Source organism: Staurois parvus, unplaced genomic scaffold (assembly GCF_062004578.1).
Source record: "Staurois parvus isolate SC_StPar_1 unplaced genomic scaffold, SC_StPar_1.0 ptg000500l, whole genome shotgun sequence".
Classification (NCBI taxonomy): domain Eukaryota; kingdom Metazoa; phylum Chordata; class Amphibia; order Anura; family Ranidae; genus Staurois; species Staurois parvus.
Genome location: NW_028318296.1, coordinates 208,476 through 231,009, shown reverse-complemented (window position 1 = coordinate 231,009; position 22,534 = coordinate 208,476). Strand labels below are relative to the sequence as shown.

Sequence of the window (22,534 nt, the reverse complement as noted above, 5' to 3'; positions counted from 1 at the left end):
GCTGAAGTATGTAGGTATAGGACACCCCCCCCCCCCCGCACGCCCCCTTAACCCCTTCATGCCTAAGGGTAAAACAAATCTAAATGCCTTAGCAGAATTTTGCAACATTGACATGTGATAGTACAACCGTCCATATCATCACAACTACTTCGTACATCCGGGTGGATTATACGTTGTTGTTTTTTTCAGGACAAATTGGGCTTTCATTTGGTGGTAAATGGTAATGGATAGCTCCCCATTTTTTTTTTTTTTTTTTTATCAAAGGCCCAAACTGGCCCAAAATAGTAAAAAAAAAAAAAAAAATTTTTTTAAATTTAGCTGTGTGTTTCTTGTTACTACCATAACCTACCACCAAAGAACAACCCAAATAAATTCTCCAGCTCTTGACGATCAGAGCGATACCATATAAGTGTATGTTTGTACCCGTAGTACAGCCCAGAAACAATAGTGTAGGATTTAGAATAGAATAGCACTAAAAGTGAGCGCTCTTGTAGGTAAGCAGCTGAACACTCAAAGAAACCAAAGCCTTGTGATAAACGTGTAAAAATATGTGCAGCGCTAATCAGTAAATTATAATAAAATATATATAAGAAATGTCCCCAATGATAAGAACATAAATTAGTGACAGTCTCTATATGATGAATATAGCGTGATCTTCAGCTTTCAATCCAGTGGTGGTGCTCCTGGTGGTAAGGTAAGAATTACGCACTCACCAGAAGCGTAATTTAATTACGCAGTATGTAAGTCACCACAGGTCCCTTTAAGGGATAGGTGGGTAAAGATGACTTAGCCTCCACCCCTGAAGAAGTGTGTGCACATGAAACGCATTAGGAAGAGCCTAGGAATTTGTGACGTCACGCGCCGATGCTACGTGGAGGCCGCTGGCCATCTTAGATCCTGGATGGTCAGTTGTTTTACATACCTGATGCTGCTTAACTGATACACATGTTTTATGGAATCTTTTTGTTACTGAATACATTTTTAACAATAATTACTATACTATGGGCACTCTCCTTGGTCTCCCTTGAGGAGTCTTATTATTTATAGAGCCCTGCTGCGAGCCAGTCTCCTGTCCACCATACCCAGAGAGGGAAGCACCTGTAAGCAGGCATCTTTACCCACCTATCCCTTAAAGGGACTTCTGGCCAGCTGGATCTACCTACATCCATTGAGGGCTCATACCCATATCATTCTGAAGAAGAACCTACCCTGAGTTCCAGTCCGAACCTGTATCGGTGAAGTGGATCCGTGTTGATTTACATACTGCGTAATTAAATTACGCTTCTGGTGAGTGCGTAATTCTTACCTTACCACTGAGAGCACCACCACTGGATTGAAAGCTGAAGATCACGCTATATTCATCATATAGAGACTGTCACTAATTTATGTTCTTATCATTGGGGACATTTCTTATATATATTTTATTATAATTTACTAATTAGTGCTGCACATATTTTTAATAGTGTACATTTGTCGTTTTTTTTTTTACCTAAAACACACTGACACTAACGTATTTATAATTTTTTTTTACAAACATTTTTTCCCCTCTATGCCAGGAGTTAGAGAGATACAATGTATCTCTCTCCTCCATTCATAGAGGGAGAGAAAAAAAGGGGGCCAGGCTGTACAGTGACTGATCACTGTGATAGCCAATCATAGGTTATCAAAGCGATCATGTGACCCAGAATTGGGAGTCCTGGGTCACGATCGTTAGGAGACAAATTAGGCCGTGGAGCCAGTAGAGAGAGAAAGGGTGGAGAAGGTTGCTGATGGTCTGGCCTACTGCGCGCAAGCCGAACACCCTGACAGCAGGAAAGAGAGAAAGCACAGCTTCAGGCCTGAACCGGAGGGGCCGAGGACTGTTCCTGTTCTGCGGGCGAGATGGACCGCCGCACCCTGCTAATCCAAAGTAAATCGGGTGAGAGGAACCCAATGTACCTCACTGCCATAGTGAACATTGCTTGGCTGCCACTACAGCTACACCCTCATCCATAATAGTGAACACTGTCCACAAGTGCCGGCGGTGTTGCTGGAGAACATTTACACCACAGATACCATCCATCCCAATCTCAGGATACCGCGCTACACAATTAGTGTGACAAGTGCCCATTGACATAACAAGCAAGTGATTGATTTACTCAGCAGGCTACTTGTCATTATCCGCTTGTGCTTTGCCTAAGAAGAAGGGTTCATGTACACTGCAGCTGATAAACTCACGTTCTGGAGCCTTTCCGCGTTTTTTTCAGCAGCCCCTGAACCCTCCCTAATGTTTTCCTATGTGTCCATGTACACTATGTCATTTACAGGCAGTTGAGTTTACAGACATTTTTTTGAACGCACCAAACTTGGATTCAGGAGTAGATTTTATCAACGTTTCAAAAGCAAAATGCTTGTAAACGCAGCTAACTTCATATATAAGCGTTTGCGTTTAGAAGCGTTTTTAACTGCTCCATAACCAAATGCTGTCCAGAGCATTTTTTCATCATCAGAAATGCATGCAAAGCTTTTTGCAAGTACTCAAATGGACCCGGTACATCAGCGCAGTCAGTTCCAGGTTTTGCGTGAAGGAAAAATGGTAGAACGTGCCGCATTATGCTCATGATGGGATCCATAGTGAATACAACCAGAAAAGACAGGTCATCTCAACACATACTGCTCTCTCTGCTTCTGCTCTCTCTATTTCTCTTAAAATGTCTGAAATAGTTAATTTTTTACTGTCTTTCAGTGCATTCTGGGCATTTTGGAAGGTCTCCTGATGTTATCTTTAAAAAACGCTTCTAAACGCAAGTGCGCATAAACACGGTATGCAAACGCGGCTAAACAGACGTTTTTTAACCTACGTTTTCCAGTAGTCAGTTTCCATTGTTCAGAAGTGTTTTCCAAACGTCTCGTGTACATGGAGCCGAACACTATCCTCATCTCCAACATTTATACCACTGTTACTATCTGTCATTACAGGATCATTCTACTACTGAACTACTTTAAGGGAATCTTACACCAATCAGTGAGAGAAGTGCTAAATCTTTATTTTGTCTGTTAGCCCACTGGGAGCGATTACCCTAAGGAGCCTTCATTTACCCCTAGACACAGCCACACTTCTATCAGGCCCAACGAGAACGCTGAAGAGAATACAGAGCTCTTAGGACCCCAGTTATACTGGATGCCAATTGGCATGCGATTTGCATGCCATGGGACTTGCGAATCGCATGCCAAATCGCAGCCTATTGTCCGCAATTAGATCGGTAATATCGGAGAGGTTCTGACTTGGTCGGAGGCACATCGATTTCTAAAGTAATACATGCACTACTTTTGGTGCAATTTGCATAGATATCTGTATCAGATGTCTTGCAAATCGCACCTGAAATCGGCATGTCACCCGACTTTGAAATCCTGCAACTGTAAATCACACAAATTCAAAGGGTTTGATGTGACCGGGGTGTTAAGGAAACATTGTAAATGATATACTGAAGTGTTTCTCTTTCACACGTAACCCTTGCCATCCGGATCTGAGGACCCTTTGTGAGCTTATTTGCAGCTTAGTATTAGTTTCTGCTCACTGGGGACCCATCAGACTCCTCGGAAAGGAGGTAGTGGGTTATTCCTGAAAGCAGGCCTGCCTTTAACCACTTGCCCTCCAGAGGACTGACCCCCCTTAATGACCGGGCCTCTTTTTGCTACTCAGCGCTGCACTAATTCAACTGATAATTGCGCGGTCATGCAATGCTGCACCCAAACAGAATTTACATCCTTTTATTCACACAAATAGAGCTTTTTTCAGTGGTATTTGATCTCCTGTGCGCTTTTTATTTTTCACGCTATAAAAAGAAAAAAGACCAAAAATTTTGAAGAAAAACAATATTTTTTACTTTCGGCTATAAAACATATATAGTAATCTCAAAGTTAGTTATAAATTTAGGCCAAAAGGTATTCTGCTCCATGTTTTTAGTAAAAAAATCCCAATAAGTATATATTGATTGCTTTGTGTGGAAGTTCTAGCGCCTGCAAACTATAGTATAGATCATGGCCGGATCTAGGGGGGTGCTGGGGTGGGCTTTGCCTCCCCATATTTCAGTGGTGCCCCCCCGCCCCCCCAAGGACCAGTGACATATCATTGTGTGTGGGGCGCACTGTGCCCTCTCACACACACAGAGAAATCCATAGCTTGTCAGCAGTGCAGCATCTCCCTGTCACGGCCAGAGTTTCAGGCTGGGAGGGGGAGGGGGGGTGCACTCCCGATCCTGTTACTCAATGTATCACTCTCACCAGTTCTGTCAGCGAGATAGAGAGACACAGGATCAGCAGTGCTCAGTACAGTGTGCTGGATGCATGGAACGGAGCAGGCTGAATATGCTCCACCCCCATCCTATCCCTGCTGTGTCTGCCCCGCCCCCATCCTATCCCTACTGTGTTTGCACCGCCCCTTATCCTATCCCTGCTGTGTCTGCCCCACCCCCCATCCTATCCCTGCTGTGTCTGCCCCGCCCCCATCCTATCCCTACAGTGTCTGCCCCGCCCCCCATCCTATCCCTGCTGCGTCTGCCCCGACCCCATCCTATCCCTGCTGTGTCTGCACCGCCCCTTATCCTATCCCTGCTGTGTCTGCCCCACCCCCCATCCTATCCCTGCTGTGTCTGCCCCGCCCCCATCCTATCCCTACAGTGTCTGCCCCGCCCCCATCCTATCCCTACTGTGTCTGCCCCGCCCCCATCCTATCCCTACTGTGTCTGCCCCGACCCCATCCTATCCCTGCTGTGTCTGCCCCGCCCCCCATCCTATCCCTGCTGTGTCTGCCCCGCCTATACTCAACCCCCCCCCCCCCCACACGCACTGACAGGGCTTGCTGTGTATGTACAGACTCCAAGTTGGATTACGTAAAGATTGCAGGAAGTACTTTAGATCCTGGCTGCCTGAGGGAGTAGTTGGTAAGTGCAGACATACTGCCCCTCCCCCCCCTTGACATTTGTTACCATTTTCAGATGTCCCTCCCTCTGCTCTTCTGATTGAAAAACACTTACTCCTCTGAAAACCAATCCACTCACAGATTACTCTTCAGAGGAATTTGACATCTGTTTGAACCCCCTAAATGCTGCACTACCCCACCACAAGCTGCAGATCCATAAGACTCACATTTTTCCCCCAAAAAAATAGGCGAAAATGTCTGTGTGTCTTATGGAGCAAATATGGAGCAGCCGGCCCGGTATTCCCCCCGCTTGGCTCTATTGTGCAGAAGAACCTGTTCCTCGGTCCAGCGGTGTTCTGCTTTCACTGGTCGTCGTCTCTCCCTGACACCGTCATCTTCAGTGAGGACAGCCGGCTGTGACAGCTTGCGGCTTCACACTGCGCATGTGCGAATGGTCCAGCAGTCTTCTGGGACCTATCACGTGTCCAACAAGACTACGGGCAGGGAGAGGGGGGAGGACAACTACGCAGAAGTGGGAGTGGGTATCAAATTTGGGTAACTGCCCCCCCCTCCCCCCAGCTCCTCAAAGGTCTGCAGTCTCTGGTCATATCCTGTACTATGTCCGCAGTCTCTGGTCATCTCCTGTACTATGTCCGCAGTCTCTGGTCATCTCCTGTACTGTGTCCACAGTCTCTGCTCATCTCCTGTACTATGTCCGCAGTCTCTGGTCATCTCCTGTACTGTGTCCGCAGTCTCTGCTCATCTCCTGTACTGTGTCCGCAGTCTCTGGTCATCTCCTGTACTATGTCCGCAGTCTCTGGTCATCTCCTGTACTGTGTCCGCAGTCTCTGCTCATCTCCTGTACTGTGTCCGCAGTCTCTGGTCATCTCCTGTCCATTGGTTCAGAATATTTTTTTTCTTGTTTTCCTCCTCTAAAATCTAGGTGCGTCTTATGGAGCGAAAAATACGGTATATATTGTACATGACATAGGCCTGACCAAGGTGTTCATTATCTCAACAGTTGCTGGCTTTAATGAAGTTCTTTATGATAGACTCAGTGAGACAAAATTATACATGTTTGTGTGCAGAAAAGTAAATGTAAATGAAGAGTTTTTTTAAAATAATCCTTTGCACCCTATTATCCACTATTAGAGCGGTCATATCGGTGCGGTTTCCGACTTGGTCAGTAGTGTAGCTGGCCAGCTAAGACCAGTCCTAGGTTGATAATATGGTTCACATATATGTGTATACCAAACCTGCCAATAACCTCAGTACAGTGTATATGTGCATATGTTAAAGCCAAAAGCAGAATCATTGCTGTGATTTATGTCTTTGATTGTTATATGACATTTATGTATTCATTGTGTTAGCAGAAGAAGAAAAGGAAAATATGCCTTTAAGAGTTAGTATAAGGTGAGCCAATCACAGCCAGCCTCACACTGTACAGAGCCTTAACCAATCCCAGCCAGTTTCACATTTGTGCCTGTGTAAAACTCCCTGCTAGAATAGTTTAGAGCAGGGGTGGGCAAACTTTTTGACTTGAGGGCCGCAACCAAGAGTAGATGAATGATGTGTATGTGTTATCCATAGTAAGTATAGTAATATTCCCCCATAGTTAGCATAGTAATTCATCCCCCATATAGTAATTCATCCCCCATAGTAATTCATCCCCCATATAGTAATTCATCCCCCATATAGTAATTCATCCCCCATAGTAATTCATCCCCCATAGTAATTCATCCCCCATATAGTAATTCATCCCCCATAGTAATTCATCCCCCCTATAGTAATTCATCCCCCATATAGTAATTCATCCCCCATAGTAATTCATCCCCCCTATAGTAATTCATTCCCCATATTAATTCATCCCCCATATTAAGTCCCCAAGTCCCCCCTGTGTCAATTCACTTACCTTTGCTCCGCGCGTTCCTCTTGCCGTGTTCCCGCGCCGTTCCGGTCTTCAGGTCGGACTGTGAGAGGAGCCTAGCTCCCTTCACGTTCGTCACGCTGCCCCGCCTACACACATATCACTACATATCAATTTTTATAATTTGCACCTTTAAATTTGTATTCAGCATTGCTTCAGGACGAGCCGTCCGCTCTGATTGACACCCCATCCCCTGCTAATTACACTCAGCCAGCCTTCCCTTTAATGGTCTTCTATATAATGGCCGCCAGCCAGGGTTACCAGAGACTTGACAAAGCGCAACTGCGTGAAACATGTCGTCTTGGTAACCCTACATATGCTCCCAGCTGAAGACAACGCCGGGCACTGCCTTCGCTTGCCATGGTGACACCGCCCGGGACGCTGACACCACGTGATTTGAAGCCGACAGGAGCGTTCTCTGATCTCAGCTCCCCTCAGAGCGGACGGGCCGTCCATTGGAGTCACACTGTTCACTTCAGGCTGGTCAATTTTATTATATTTGCTACTTTGTCTCACCCAATAAAGATGCACCTTCACTAAGGTGCTTGTCTGAGAGCATTTTCCACAGCACCTTTTTTTTCCAGTTCTCTTCATCATGCAAATGATTAACAAGGCAGCAGTGGTGAGCTCATGATTTAACTGTTCACATGTTTCCACCTGGAGTGGCCTCTCTGCGCTCATTTGTATGAGTTTTCCTAAAATGTTAGTGTGTAGACATTAATCCCTCCTGACTGTTTTTACTGCACCCCCAGATCAGACAGGCTAGATCCGGCCCTGGTATAGATACTGCAATTCATGACATTGTTTTGCTATACAGCGCTGCACTAGTTTAAAGGACAATTGCGCGGTCATGCAATACGGTACATAAATGAAATTTATGTCCTTTTTTTCACACAAATAGTTTTCTTTTGGTGGTATTTGATCATCTGTGCGCTGTTTATTTTTGGTGCTAGGAAACAAAAAATATTTAGAATTTTTTTTTTTTAAAAAACAATATTTTCTCATTTCGGTCATAAAAAAAATCCCAAAAACAACTAAAATTGCATCATAAATTTAGGCCAAAATATATTCTGCTACATGTTTTTGGTTAAAAAAATCCCAGTAAGTGTATATTGATTGCTTTGTGTGAAAGTTATAGCATCTACAAACTATGGTATAGATCATGGAATTTACACAGCTTTTACTTTCTGAGTGCTTATCACATTTCATGAGGTGTTAAAATACCGGGACAGTACAAACACCCCCAAATGACCCCTTTTCGGGAAAGTAGACACCCTAAGCTATCTACTGAGAGGCATATTGAGTCCATGGAAGTTTTTTTTTTTCCACAAGTTTCTGGAAAATGACAAACTTTTTTTTTTTTTACACAAAGTTCTCATTTAAATTATATATTTCTCACACAAGCCATGGGTATATGTGGAATTGCACCCCAATATACATTCTGCTACTTCTACCGAGTATGGGGATACCACATGTGTGAGATGTTTTGGGAGCCTAGCCACATACAGGAGCCTGAAATCCAATGACAACTTTGAAACCCGGAAGGTGCGTAACTTCCTCATTTCACTTTCTCACTACCTATCACAGTTTTGGAGGCCCTAAATTGTCAGGATAGCACCAACTCCCCCCCCCCCCCCAAAATGGTCTACTTTTGGAAAGCAGACACCCCAGGGAATTTAAAAAGAGGCCTGGTGAGTATTTTTCAGATCTCATTTTTTCTCACAAGGTTTTGGAATATAAAAAAAGAAAAGAAAAAATAGAGATCTGCAAAATACTCACCATGCTTCTTATCAAATTCCTTGGGGTGTCTGCTTTCCAAAAAAGGGTCATTTGGGGGGGGGGAGGGGTTGGTGCTATTCTGGCATTTCAGGGCCTCCAAAACGGTGATAGGTAGTCAGGAAGGGTAATGAGGAAATAATGCCCTTTAAAAGCCTGAAGGTGCTTATTGGATTTTGAGGTCCTGTACTTGGCTAAACTGACAAAATGTCTCTCACATGTGGTTTAAAATAAATAGATTCTTCTATTGATTCAACATGCCTCTCAGCAAATAGTTTGGGGTGTCTACTTTCCAAAAAGAGGTCATTTTGGGGGGTGGGGGCACTCTTCTAACCATTTGAAGATCAAGCCTTTTCAGACACTTTTTAGTCACATGAAAAAAAAATCAGTATTTTCTGCTAGGAAATTAATTTAAACCCCCAAACATTATATATTTTTTTAAAGCAGACACCCTAGTGAATAAATTGGTGGGTGCTACAATTTTTTATGTCACATAATACTCGCGCAGCAATTTTTCAAAAGCAAATTTAAAAAAAAACAACACTTTTTTTACTTTTAATGCACAAAAACACAATATATTGGCCAATTGTTTGGTAAAATATAAAAGATGATGGTATGCCGAGTAAATAGATACCAAACATGACATGATTTAAAACTGCGTATGTTCCGTGCAATGGAGACAAATTGCATACGTTTTTAATATCCATAGGCATAGTTTAAAAGCCTTTACAAGCTACTATTTTAGATTTACAGAGGAGGTCTAGTGTTAGAATTACTGCCCTTGATCTGACGTTCACGGCGATACCTCATATGCATGGTGCAACCGCTGTTTACATACTGGCACAGGGTTAACTCTCGCACTGGGGCAGGGATGGCTGAGACAGATTTTACCTAGTGCCACCATCCCTCCCCCTCCTGAATCATTGAGCCTTGTGAGCCTGTACACCTTGCATGCCAGTTCACTGCCCTCTGCCCGGACCTGTTATTCTACCAGCTACCCCCTTCCTGTACTCTGCCACTGTATGCCTGCTACCCTACCAACTACCCTTCCCTGTAACCTGCCACTGTGTGCCTGCTACCCTACCAACTACCCTTCCCTGTAACCTGCCACTGTGTGCCTGCTATCCAACCAACTACCCTTCCTGTAACCTGGCACTGTGTGCCTGCTACCCTACCAACTACCCTTCCCTGTAACCTGCCACTGTGTGCCTGCTACCCTACCAACTACTCTTCCTGTAACCTGCCACTGTGTGCCTGCTACCCTACCAACTACCCTTCCCTGTAACCTGCCACTGTGTGCCTGCTACCCTACCAACTACCCTTCCCTGTAACCTGCCACTGTGTGACTGCTGTCCTGCCAACTACCCCCTCTTTGTACCCTGCAACTGTGTGCCTGCTATCCTACCACCTACCCCTTACCTGTACTCTTCGCTCTTCAGTAAGCATTTGATAGGCAGTGACCTTTAACCCCTTCATCTCACACTAGTGCACTTAAAACTGAACAATGCATGTCGTTGTGAGATGCTTGCAAAGCAGCACCAATCACTTGAATGGGTCGTGTGGACCGGGGGTATAATCCTTGCCACAGCCATGAAGCAAAGCAGTCATGGCATATGTACATCCCCAGTGAATGCCTCTGCAGCTAAAGGTGTAGTGGTTGGGGAGCAGTAAAAGTGCAGCTCAATTGTGAGGTTTTTCCACCCCACAACCTCACTCGTGAACAAGCCCTAAGTGCTCATTCACACAGGTACTCTGGCTGTGTGAATGAGTGGTTTGTCTATGCAGCTGAAGATGCCTGTTACTCTATGGGCATGCACACAGCCACAGGTCCTACGTTTAATAGGTATACAGGGGTGGGTGAGCGTCACCAAATGCACACTGTTCAAGGCTGTATACCTGCACCCACACGCCTGTCACATTAGGAGCTGTGGCTGTGTTCATACATGTGCTGCGTCCCCATTGTGTAACATAGGCTGCCTGCACACAGCCCCTGCCCCATAAACAAACTACTGACCCATACTGTACAGGCCACAGCACCTATGTGAATTATCCCCAACACCTCATTTACACTGAGCTTTATTTATTACCTCAATACTATGTTATCCTTTAGATTCAGCAGGATTTTTGTATTAGTTATATTGTATTTGTGTCCGCTAATAATGATTTTAGTATATTTTTAGTGAAAATTTTTCTTTTGATATTTTTAGGGGGATCCAGTCAGACAGGCTGTACAAGGTCCAGCTGCAGCCCTGGGGGATGAGATTGTATTTTATTTTATACACAAATAGGCGAGTCAATAGAAGTCATCTTGTTTAACACACACTTCATGTAGTGAACTTTTAGCCCACAAGAATCTGTGTCTGCCATGAAAGGGCCATGAAAGGGCCAATTGGTTTTGTTTGTTTTTCGCCTCCCAGACAAAATCACTTACCAAATGCCTGTTTCATCGATTCAGTTAGGTTGTGCAGATACTCCAATATAAGTCTGAACCTTTCCTTCCCGGTTGGGTCTGGATCGTCTTTCAGGTGGAGAATTGTAAAGTCTGGAAAGGAACACAATAACACACAGCAGAAAGTGATGTTTAAAAACAATATTTAGTCACAAAGATGAACATATTATCATCCTAATATTGTTCTAATACTGAAGAAGGCCAATAAAATCTGCTCTGACTCAGCTTCCAATGTATTCTCACAGGGAGGAGGAGATCACTGGTCAATGGCAGCTATTTACTTACAGGAGCATTCACACTTGTAAATGACCCCTGTCTGCAATCAGCTGCAAGAACCCCAGCGGGGGAATAGCAGGGATGTGCAGTTCCTATCGCCTGACCCCCGGGACATGTAGTTCTGGGCGCCGGGCAGGTAGGGTTTTTTAGCCTTCAGCCGTGCTGCGGGCAAGCAGCAGGGCTCACCTGTCAGGTGGAAGCGCTGCCACCCGATTGCTTCCACACAGCCCACAGTGTCACCCTCCCCCCACCAGCTATATGTCCCAGGCTTTGCTTGCCCATCTGTGGGCCCGGGACATTTAAAAAAAAAGAGAACCTGTCAGCAAAAAAAATCATCACATAGGGAGCTTTTTTTAAAAAAAGTTAAGTAAAAAAATTGTTGCCATTTCACGAGTGCACGCAGATTTAAGGTTTGACATAGACAGGCTCCAGTGATGGCTACGAGGATATAGGAGGATTTAGAGCACAGCGGCATACCTACTACAGATATGAACTGAGTCACACTGTCTTGGAGGAACCCAGGTTGCCCCTTCTTTAGCTGCTCTCCTCTTTCATGGTGGAACTACACCTTGTGGATCTATACTCTATTATACTTTTTGGGATTTCTGTCATTAGCCGGATTCCATGTCCTGACACACCTACTGTCATCAGCACTACCACAGAAGGGTCTTATCGGGGAGTGTGTCCATCTGCACGGGACAGGGGGACTTTAGGGATTTTGTAAGGGGTGGAGGGTTAGCCCATGTTGACCTGGCTTCGGGGAGGAGGGGGGACCTGTAGGGTTGCTGGGGTTGCCCTGGGAGGGGGAGGGGAGGGTGGGAGGGATTGTGTGGGACATTGTTGGGGGGGAGGGGTTGGTTGATGGTAGGGGGCTGGGGGGAGGAGATGGATGGGGTATGTGCATTGCTTTGAATATATGATCTGTTTTATTGTTACGTCCATAATACATTTATGCTGCTTATTAGCCTTTGAGGTGCTCTATCCTTTTGTGGGGTTTTTTGTTTAGAGTCTGAGGTGGCATACCAGGAAAGGCTGGATAGCTCTCCAAGAAGAAAAAATCCCTTCTGAGCACTTGTACATAGTTCTAGGAAGTTACCATCAGCTCAACAGTTCATTGGGCGTCCCACGTATCCCTCATCCCCATCCAAGTTTAAATCCCATATTAAAATGCAAAAAAACCCCAAGTTCAAGGTCTGTTTACTGTCTCTGGAGTGCAAGGCTAGAAGGAAATGCGTGTTGCCTGGCTGTGCAGGACTATAGGGGGCAGCGCTACACTACCAACTGCCACCTCCTTGTAACCCTCTACTGTGTGCCTGCTATCCTGCTAACTACACCCCTCTGTACCCTGCCATTGTGTGCCTGTTATCTTATATTCATCATATAGAGACTGTCACTAATTTATGTTCTTATCATTGGGGACATTTCTTATATATATTTTATTATAATTTACTAATTAGTGCTGCACATATTTTTAATAGTGCGCATTTGTCGTTTTTTTTTTTTTACCTAAAACACACTGACACTAACGTATTTATAATTTTTTTTTTTAACAAACATTTCTTTGCCCTCTATGCCAGGAGTTAGAGAGATACAATGTATCTCTCTCCTCCATTCATAGAGGAAGAAAAAAAAAAAGGGCCGGCTGTACAGTGACTGATCACTGTGATAGCCAATCATAGGTTATCAAAGCGATCATGTGACCCAGAATTGGGAGTCCTGGGTCCCGATCGTTAGGAGACAAATTAGGCCGTGGAGCCAGTAGAGAGAGAAAGGGTGGAGAAGGTTGCTGATGGTCTGGCCTACTGCGCTGCAAGCCGAACACCCTGACAGCAGGAAAGAGAGAAAGCACAGCTTCAGGCCTGAACCGGAGGGGCCGAGGACTGTTCCTGTTCTGCGGGTGAGATGGACCGCCGCACCCTGCTAATCCAAAGTAAATCGGGTGAGAGAAACCCAATGTACCTCACTGCCATAGTGAACATTGCTTGGCTGCCACTACAGCTACACCCTCATCCATAATAGTGAACACTGTCCACAAGTGCCGGCGGTGTTGCTGGAGAACATTTACACCACAGATACCATCCATCCCAATCTCAGGATACCGCGCTACACAATTAGTGTGACAAGTGCCCATTGACATAACAAGCAAGTGATTGATTTACTCAGCAGGCTACTTGTCATTATCCGCTTGTGCTTTGCCTAAGAAGAAGGGTTCATGTACACTGCAGCTGATAAACTCACATTAGGAGCTTTTCTGCATTTTTTTCAGCAGCTCCTGAACCCTCCCTAATGTGTTCCTATGTGTCCATGTACACTATGTCATTTACAGGCAGTTGAGTTTACAGTCGTTTTTTTGAACGCACCAAACTTACATTCAGGAGTAGATTTTATCAACGTTTCAAACGCCAAACGCTTGTAAACGCGGCTAACTGTAAATATAAGCGTTTGTGTTTAGAAGCGTTTTTAACTGTTCCATAACCAAATGCTGTCCAGAGTATTTTTTCATCATCAGAAATGCATGCAAAGCTTTTTCCAGGTACTCAAATGGACCCGGTACATCAGCGCAGTCAGTTCCAGGTTTTGCGTGAAGGAAAAAATGGTAGAACGTGCCGCATTCTGCTCATGATGGGATCCATAGTGAATACAACCAGAAAAGACAGGTCATCTCAACACATACTGCTCTCTCTGCTTCTGCTCTCTCTATTTCTCTTAAAATGTCTGAAATAGTTAATTTTTTACTGTTTTTCAGTGTATTCTGGACATTTTGGAAGGTCTCCTGATGTTATCTTTAAAAAACGCTTCTAAATGCAAGCGCGCATAAACACGTTATGTAAACGCGGCTAAACAGACGTTTTTTAACCTACATTTTCCAGCAGTCAGTTTCCATCGTTCAGATGTGTTTTCCAAATGTCTCGTGTACATGGAGCCGAACACTATCTTCATCTCCAACATTTATACCACTGTTACTATCTGTCATTACAGGATCATTCTACTACTGAACTACTTTAAGGGAATCTTACACCAATCAGAGAGAGAAGTGCTAAATCTTTATTTTGTCTGTTAGCCCACTGGGAGCGATTACCCTAAGGAGCCTTCATTTACCCCTAGACACAGCCACACTTCTATCAGGCCCAACGAGAACGCTGAAGAGAATACAGAGCTCTTAGGACCCCAGTCACACTGGATGCCAATTGGCATGCGATCTGCATGCCATGCGACTTGCGGATGGCATGCCAAATCGCAGCCTATTGTCCGCAATTAGAGTGGTCATATCGAGAGATTCTGACTTGGTCGGAGGCACATCCATTTGTAAAGTAATACATGCACTACTTTTGGTGCAATTTGCATAGATATCTGTATCAGATGTGTTGCAAATTGTACCTGAAATCGGCATGTCACCCGACTTTGAAGTCGCAGGGCTGTAAGTCAAATGATTTCAAAGTAGGGTTTGATGTGACCGGGGTGTTATGGAAACATTGTAAATGATATACTGAAGTGTTTCTCTTTCACACTTAACCCTTGCCATCCGGATCTGAGGACCCTTTGTGAGCTTATTTGCAGCTTAGTATTAGTTTCTGCTCACTGGGGACCCATCAGACTCCTCGGAAAGGAGGTAGTGGGTTATTCCTGAAAGCAGGCCTGCCTTTAACCACTTGCCCTCCAGAGGACTGACCCCCATTAATGACCGGGCCTCTTTTTGCTACTTGGCGCTGCACTAATTCAACTGATAATTGCGCGGTCATGCAATGCTGCACCCAAACAGAATTTACGTCCTTTTTTCACACAAATAGAGCTTTCTTTCAGTGCTATTTGATCACCTGTGCGCTTTTTATTTTTCGCACTATAAAAAGAAAAAAGACCAAAAATTTTGAAGAAAAACAATATTTTTTACTTTCGGCTATAAAGCATATATAGTAATCTCAAAGTTAGTTATAAATTTAGGCCAAAATGTATTCTGCTCCATGTTTTTGGTAAAAAAATCCCAATAAGTGTATATTGATTGCTTTGTGTGAAAGTTCTAGCGTCTACAAACTATGGTATAGATCATGGCCGGATCTAGGGGGGTGCTGGGGTAGGCTTTGCCTCCCCATATTTCAGTGGTGCCCCCCCCAGGACCAGTGACACATCATTGTGTGTGGGGCGCACTGTGCCCTCTCGCACACAGAGAAATCCATAGCTTGTCAGCAGTGCAGCAGCATCTATTGTAGTGGATTGTGATAGACAGTCCACATTTTATTAGATGATCAGTAAAATGACGATTTTATAGTCTTGCTACTTTATGCTTCTTGCTCTTTAAAAAAACAAATTCCTTACTCTCCTAAGTAAACAATCAGATATAGGTTGACAGAACAATGATGATAATTAAGATGGCGCCTTCATCCGGAGTCTCACCCTTGGTGACTCATTAGGAGAAAAGTATCTTTTAATGTAAACAACCCCCATAAAAGGGAATGAGTCTTTTTGGGGACAATGATTGGAAGATATCAACACGGATGGAAGAACATGCAGAAACCCAGTGGACTTTTCACCCAATCAATGTATATGCTTTGCCTGCATCATATGCCCTATAAATGATACTGTTAGTTCCTCAATAAAACAGAATTTTAGGAAGTTGACAAACTGCAACAGTGTCAGTGTCTTTCTTCCACGTGCACGTAATTCTATATTAATTTGGCTCACTGGTAGATCACGGTAAATGGTCTGTAAGTGACCGAGTCCAAGACATTTTGGCGCCCAACGTGGGGCCCGGGTTTTCTGAACACTAGACCAGCCAACAGAGAGTGGATGAGGGGGACCATGGAGCATTCCAGACGCGGAGACTGATCACCTCTAAAAAGCGGTAAGTGAATTTTTATATTTAATAATTCCTTACCTGCGTAGTCTGGAATTGCCCAGCGGGACTACTCACCCGTCTGGCTATCCATTGATCAGCAAAGTGACAGGTATACTTGCCCGGGGCTCCTTTGAACCCACCTGTCAGTGTAACGTCATCTACCAGTGTGATATGTCTTGTCTTTTGTGTTGTCTGTGTGTACCAGTGTGATTGGTTGGGTTGTTGTTGATGCGCCTGTGAGGGAGGGGAGAATTACGGCAAAATATTCCTCGTCAGGAGTGGACAGGATACACCCTGATTTGAGAGAGGGTGCCGGGAACTCGCAGTCGCAGTGATGGTGACTGACGAGGGGAACTCGTAGTCGCAGTAATGGCGACACGGGGGAAAAAACCACAGCCAGGGATTGGCTTGTGGAGGAAAAAGAAAACTAAAAAAAACAAACAAACATATTACTCCCAACAGGCGTGTCTGAAATACTATGTCATGATCACACTGTGTATGTGGATTAATGTTTGGTGTACATGAAAGAGTGAGGATTGGTAAAGTAGTACAGTGACAATCGTAGCTCCTGATATATTGGTTTACAGGGTTAATGTACATTATTCTCAGTGTAGCAGGAAAATAGGGAAGTTACTGGAGGAGGAGCAGGGGGGGCAAAGTGCTGCGCGGGTTCCGCTTACACTGTCTCATGGCACAGCACTTTCAGAACAGAGTGATGGCTTTGGGGACCACCTTAGGGTCCCCGGGAGGGAAGTAAAACAAAATGGGACAGAAACTTAAAAAGCCAGAGAACAGTTCGTTTGCTTGTGAACTGGTGGAGGAGAGAGAGGGACCAGAGTATGTAAAAAAGTTGAGAAAGTTAAACAAGGTGGGTGGAGCAAAAACTGAATCAGGACGGGGGAGTTGTATATGTATATTACAGGAAAGGAGATGCGCCCGGCAAGGCGCCGCCCCCCTATGATGATGGCCCGTCCTGGAGGTGCGAGGCATGTGGAAATACAGGAAGGCCCCACCCCGAGAGTCCAGATTTTTGCATACCGTGTAGTCAGAACCTCCGGATATGTAAGGGGTGTTCAGTTAAGAATCCGGGGTGGGAGGAGATTTGCAAGGGATGTGACCGGAAGCTGACTATGCAACATCTGATGCTTCCAACTCAGTCACCTCCATTTCCGCCTCCGGCCCCGCCCCTTCCGCTTCTGCCCTCTTCAAAGATGGCGGCGCCCAGTGAGGCCACCGGAAGCCATGTTGACTCTGGGCTTAGTACACCGATACACCATACACACCTCATATCAGCTACCACCCTGTGCCCAGTGCTTACTGTCTCTGGATCCCAACCACCTTCGGCCCTCCACATACCCCTAATGCCTGTAGTACCACCACCACCAAAACAAACAGAGGCTTCAGACCAAGTTGAACTGAAGACACCCACAGAATGGCAGGGCTGGAATTTTACAGATGTGGTAACCCCTACCTCTCTGCCAGACAGAAGAGGATGGGCTCAAGAAAAGACAGTGGCTGCGGCAGTCCGCCAGGGTACCCGAGAGGATGATGCTGTTTCCATTTGTTCCCAACAGAATGATCCGTTCTCAGAAGGCCATGGTCCAGAAAGCAAACCACTCGTTCAACTTCCCCCAACCACACAACCCCATCGTCAAAAATTATCTATGTATGAGTCTGGAATGGGAGCAGACTCAGCACCTCATCCCTTTTCTTCCACTTACCACAATCCTGTCTATCGCCCCCAAGGATCTGAAGAAGACCATCCCCGCCCGGTGCCCAACCTACCTGATGCTCCTATCATGTATGTGGCTTTCACTCCATCCCAAGCCTCCGCACTAGTCACAACTCTCCCGGACCCGGAGAAACACCCGATGCCTTTTTACCGGCGCATAGCCCAGATCCACAAGACCTATTCCACAGTCTGGAGGGATTTGGCCAGTCTGTGTGAGATCAAGGCTGGGGATGCATATTGGCCTATAATGGAAAAGGATCTCACCAGAGTAAAGCCAAATGAGGACACCACTTATGCCTCGGGAATTTCTTTCTGTGAGCAGTTGCAGCAGTGGGCCAGAGAGAGACTGGCGGACCAGGCCACCACATTGCAGGACATTACCCAAGACAAGACTGAGTCGGTGGAAAAGTTCCATACCAGACTAACACAGGTGTTTAGAGACCTGGGATTCAGTGTCCATAACAAGGTACATACTCAAATGCTGGCCTCTGCATTTGTATCAGGACTAAAGGAGTCTGTTCGCAAGGGTTTGATCACTGCCCGTCCAGAGTACCGTACCCTCCACCTGGATATACTGCTATTAGTGGCAAAAGGTCTGGAGACCGCCCAGGTGGCCCGGAAGCCGACACCACTCATGTTGTCGGCTGGAGAGCAGGTCTCCAGAAGAAACCCACTTGTTTGTTTCAACTGTGAAAAACCAGGATATTTCAGAAGGGTGGGAAGAGACTGCAATGCCACCACCTGGCTGAACAGGGCTGCAAGGTTTCAAAGGACAAGTTACAGTGGTGCCAAACTTCTGTCATTTTTTTTGGGACATTGCATTTCCCAAGCCACTCGTCACCTCACGCCGGATAGAGTATGGGCTATCCAGAATGTCCCAATATCTCAGGGACCAAAAGCCCTGCATGTTTTCCTAGGGTTGGTTTCCTATTGTCGTTCCTGGATCCCAGAAGCCTCCATCTTGATGCAATCCCTTTATGATGCCCTGAAATCTGAACCCTTCTTCCTGACAGAAAAAGCTGTACTTGACTTCCATCGCCTGAGAAAGGCCATTTCCACTGCACCTGCATTAGGCCTTCCGGATTACGATGAGCCCTTCAAATTTTTTGTGGCTGAGAGGCAGGGTCATGCAACAGGAGTTCTGGTACAACGCTACGGAGGTCACCTCCGGTCTCTAGGCTATTATTCCGGCAGGCTGGACCCAGTTGCACGGGGTGGTCCCTCCTGTTTGAGGGCTGTTTTTGCTGTCCATCTTCTCCTGGATAAGACGGCAGATTTGGTCTTAGGACATCCACTCACACTTCTGGCCCTCCATGACATCACTGCAATATTGAATCAAACCCAACCCAAACATCTATCTGCTGCCAGACATCTGCGACTACAATCCCCCCTTCTGGCAAACTGCAAGGCTCCCTTCTTTTACCTGATCATGTCACCCTGGTCAGATGCACCCAGATAAACCCTGCAACTCTTCTCCCTCTTCCAGGGGGGGGGGGTAGACGAAGCAGAAGAAGACACCGAAGACATGGCACCAGAGGATGTGGTACATGACTGTTTGGAACTTATGCAGGCAGAAACTACCAACAGTCCATGATACGCCCCTATCAAATCCTGACCTAATACTCTTTGTGGATGGATCCCGCTTTGCAGATAATGCTGGCACCTACCACACTGGATATGCTGTGACTACCGACACAATGGTACTGCAAGCTAGACCTCTTCCACCTTTTATGTCTGCACAAGAGGCTGAACTAAGGGCCCTCACCAAAGCCTGTGAATTAACAAAAGGAAAGACAGCGAACATTTACACGGACTCCAGATATGCACTGGGGGTTGCACTTGATTTTGGCCTAATCTGGAAAATGAGGGGCTTTCTCACGGCAGCTGGGACTCCTGTAAAGCATGGAAAGGCGATCAATCGCCTTATGGAAGCACTCTTACTACCAGCTCAAGTGGCCATACGGTAAATTGACCACTATGGAAGCAAAAGGAAATCATCTGGCAGACATGGCTGCTAAGCAAGCTGCGGTCAGGGAGCAGGAAGAGGATGAAGAGATGTGCAGTGAGGTGATGCCTGTGCTAATTCATCAGCCCAAGGACACCCAACTCCAGGAAGCCCAGGATAATGCTTCAAAAGAAGAAAGGAAGGAATGGATGCAGAAAGGAGCAGTTGAGGACAAAGGATTGTGGGTGGGGAAGAAGGTTTTGCTTCCCAGATCCTTATATCCGGCAACAGTGCAGTGGGCACATGGAGCGTCACACCTGTCCAAGATGCTAATGAACTCTTTGATCAGTAAATACTATGTGGCACCCGGAATTACGGCTTACACAGACAGATTCTGTAAGTCTTGTGTTGTATGTGCCAAGTCAATCCTGGAAGACCTGAGAAACCTCCAAGCAAGCATCTGGCCAGGGCACTATATCCATTTCAGAGGATCCAGATAGATCATATCCAGATGCCAAAAAGTGGACGATTTGAATATTCCCTAGTGGTGGTGGATATGTTCTCAGGATGGCCAGAGGCGTTCACAGTAACCAACCAGACGGCAAGAACCACTGCCAAGAAGCTGCTCACGGAGATAGTCTGCAGATATGGAGTGCCCGAGGTGGTTGAAAGCGATCAGGGACCGGCTTTTACTGCCAATGTCACAAAAGAGATCTGGGGGGCTCTGGGGGTCACACTTGCGTTTCACACACCCTATCATCCCCAGAGTAGTGGGAAGGTAGAGCGCCTGAATGGGGTCCTGAAGTCAAGAATGTTAAAAATGGCCCAAGAGGTAGGCATGGGATGGCCGGACAGCTTGCCTATTGCTCTTTTCAGCATTAGATACACACCAAGGGGAAGTCATGGGTTGTCTCCCTATGAGATTTTGTTTGGGTCCGCCCCTAGACTGGGTACCTACTATCCTCAACAATTACAATTGCAGTCTGACTCATTGACAAAGTATGTGATATCTTTAACATGTGTGTTGACTAATATCCATGTGCAAGTTTTCTCCTCCATTCCAGATCCTGAGGTGGACACTGGACCGCACACTTTGCAACCTGGAGACTGGGTCTTGGTCAAGAAGTTTCTGCGGAAACATACATTGGAACCCAGATATGACGGTCCTTTCCAGGTGCTTCTGGTGACGGCCACCTCAGTGAAGCTAGAAGGAAAGAGTACCTGGATCCACGCCTCTCACTGCAAGAAAGCTGCACCCCCAGAAGACAACTAGAAACATGAGACTACACACATATATCCTTTTGTATGTGCTTTGGGGAATGGGTAGGGGACAAAGAGTGGCAATCACACGGGAAGGTGGGACACCCGAACAGAGTGGCCTGATAATATTTTGGTACAATTCTTCCAACACCCGTGTGGCCACTTTTGCCTTTGACTTCTGCTTCATAGCGCCTTGTCCGAAACAACCTTGGCAGTGTACTATGTATCAGGATCACTCCAGTAGTATATATATATGTGTGACGGATGACTATTGGGGAGACAAATGCGGATACTGGGGCTCAGTAGGATGGAATACGGGGCCTGACTGGGGGTATAAACCGCTAAGTGCTTTAAACCGCAAAGATAAAAATGGGAAGAGTCTAATTGATAGATTGACTATATTTAAAAAAGGCACATGTTCATATGAAAACCCAACAGGGAGAACTATGCCACTCACCCTCACCATAGAGAACCCCAGCCCAGGAGATGAGGGGCTTTACTGGTTGGGATACTGGGGACATGGGGGAGTGATGGGAAAATTCTGGATAAGGGATATGTATAGATCAAACCGATGGAAATCTTCCAGAGATACTGCTCCCACCTATAACCCACTTATGCCAAAGATCAAAACGTTGGCAGAGATGGTGGCCATAGCAAACCCTACATATGAAGATACTATAGCAGTAGAAACCGGCCTCTCAGACACTAATCTGTGGTTAGAATGGATGAGATACAATGCAAACTCGCATAATAAGTCCAACTGCTATGTGTGTGGGCATGCCAGACCACATCTGGGGACGGTGCCACTAACCCTACCAGATTCCATAGAGGAGTGTGTCTTAAGCCTGTATACTAACATCTCTACGAACCAGTCTTTATGTGAGGACTAGAAGAAGCGTTACCCCCTAATCCAAGGAGACGAAAAGGCCCCAAATGGTTTAACTATATATCCCGGTAATTATACCTGCTATGCCAACTATGAGGGAGGAGGAAGGTTCCTGGGGAACTTCACAAAGGGATTCTGTGCTGCTTATAGTACAGCCCGGTCAGATCTAACCCAGAACCAGGTCATGTCATTGGGGGATATATTCTGGATCTGTGGTGATCAGAAGATTAGGACCCGACTGATAGGGAAATGGAGAGGGGAATGTAGCCTTGCCAATGCCATAATGCCATTGCACATCCTCTCAGATCCATTTCTTAAGGGGCCGCCCAACCCCCCCGTGCAACCAAGCACAAACGAAGTGCCCCACAAGGGAGTTTTGACCCCCATGTCTATATAGATGCGATAGGAGTCCCAAGGGGGGTACCCGATGAATTCAAGGCCAGAGACCAGGTGGCCGCAGGATTTGAATCCCTATTCCTCTTCATCACTGAGAACAAGAATGTAGATTGGATAAACTACATCTACTATAATCAACAACGGTTTGTAAATTAT

The 22,534-nt window shown here is 45.7% G+C and overlaps 1 protein-coding gene across 2 annotated transcripts in view; it reads right to left on the bottom strand.

Annotated features, from left to right (window-relative positions):
- LOC149452041 (uncharacterized) overlaps positions 1-22,534 on the bottom strand; it is an 860,283-nt gene that overhangs the window by 727,158 nt on the left and 110,591 nt on the right. Inside the window, exon 2 of one of the 2 annotated variants that reach the window (XM_089689853.1) lies at positions 11,035-11,145. The exons of the other annotated variant lie outside the window; for it this stretch is intronic. Within the exon in view, the coding sequence (XP_089545979.1) occupies positions 11,035-11,145 (111 nt within the window). The remainder of the gene's footprint in view (positions 1-11,034; positions 11,146-22,534) is intronic. 2 annotated transcript variants of the gene reach the window in all.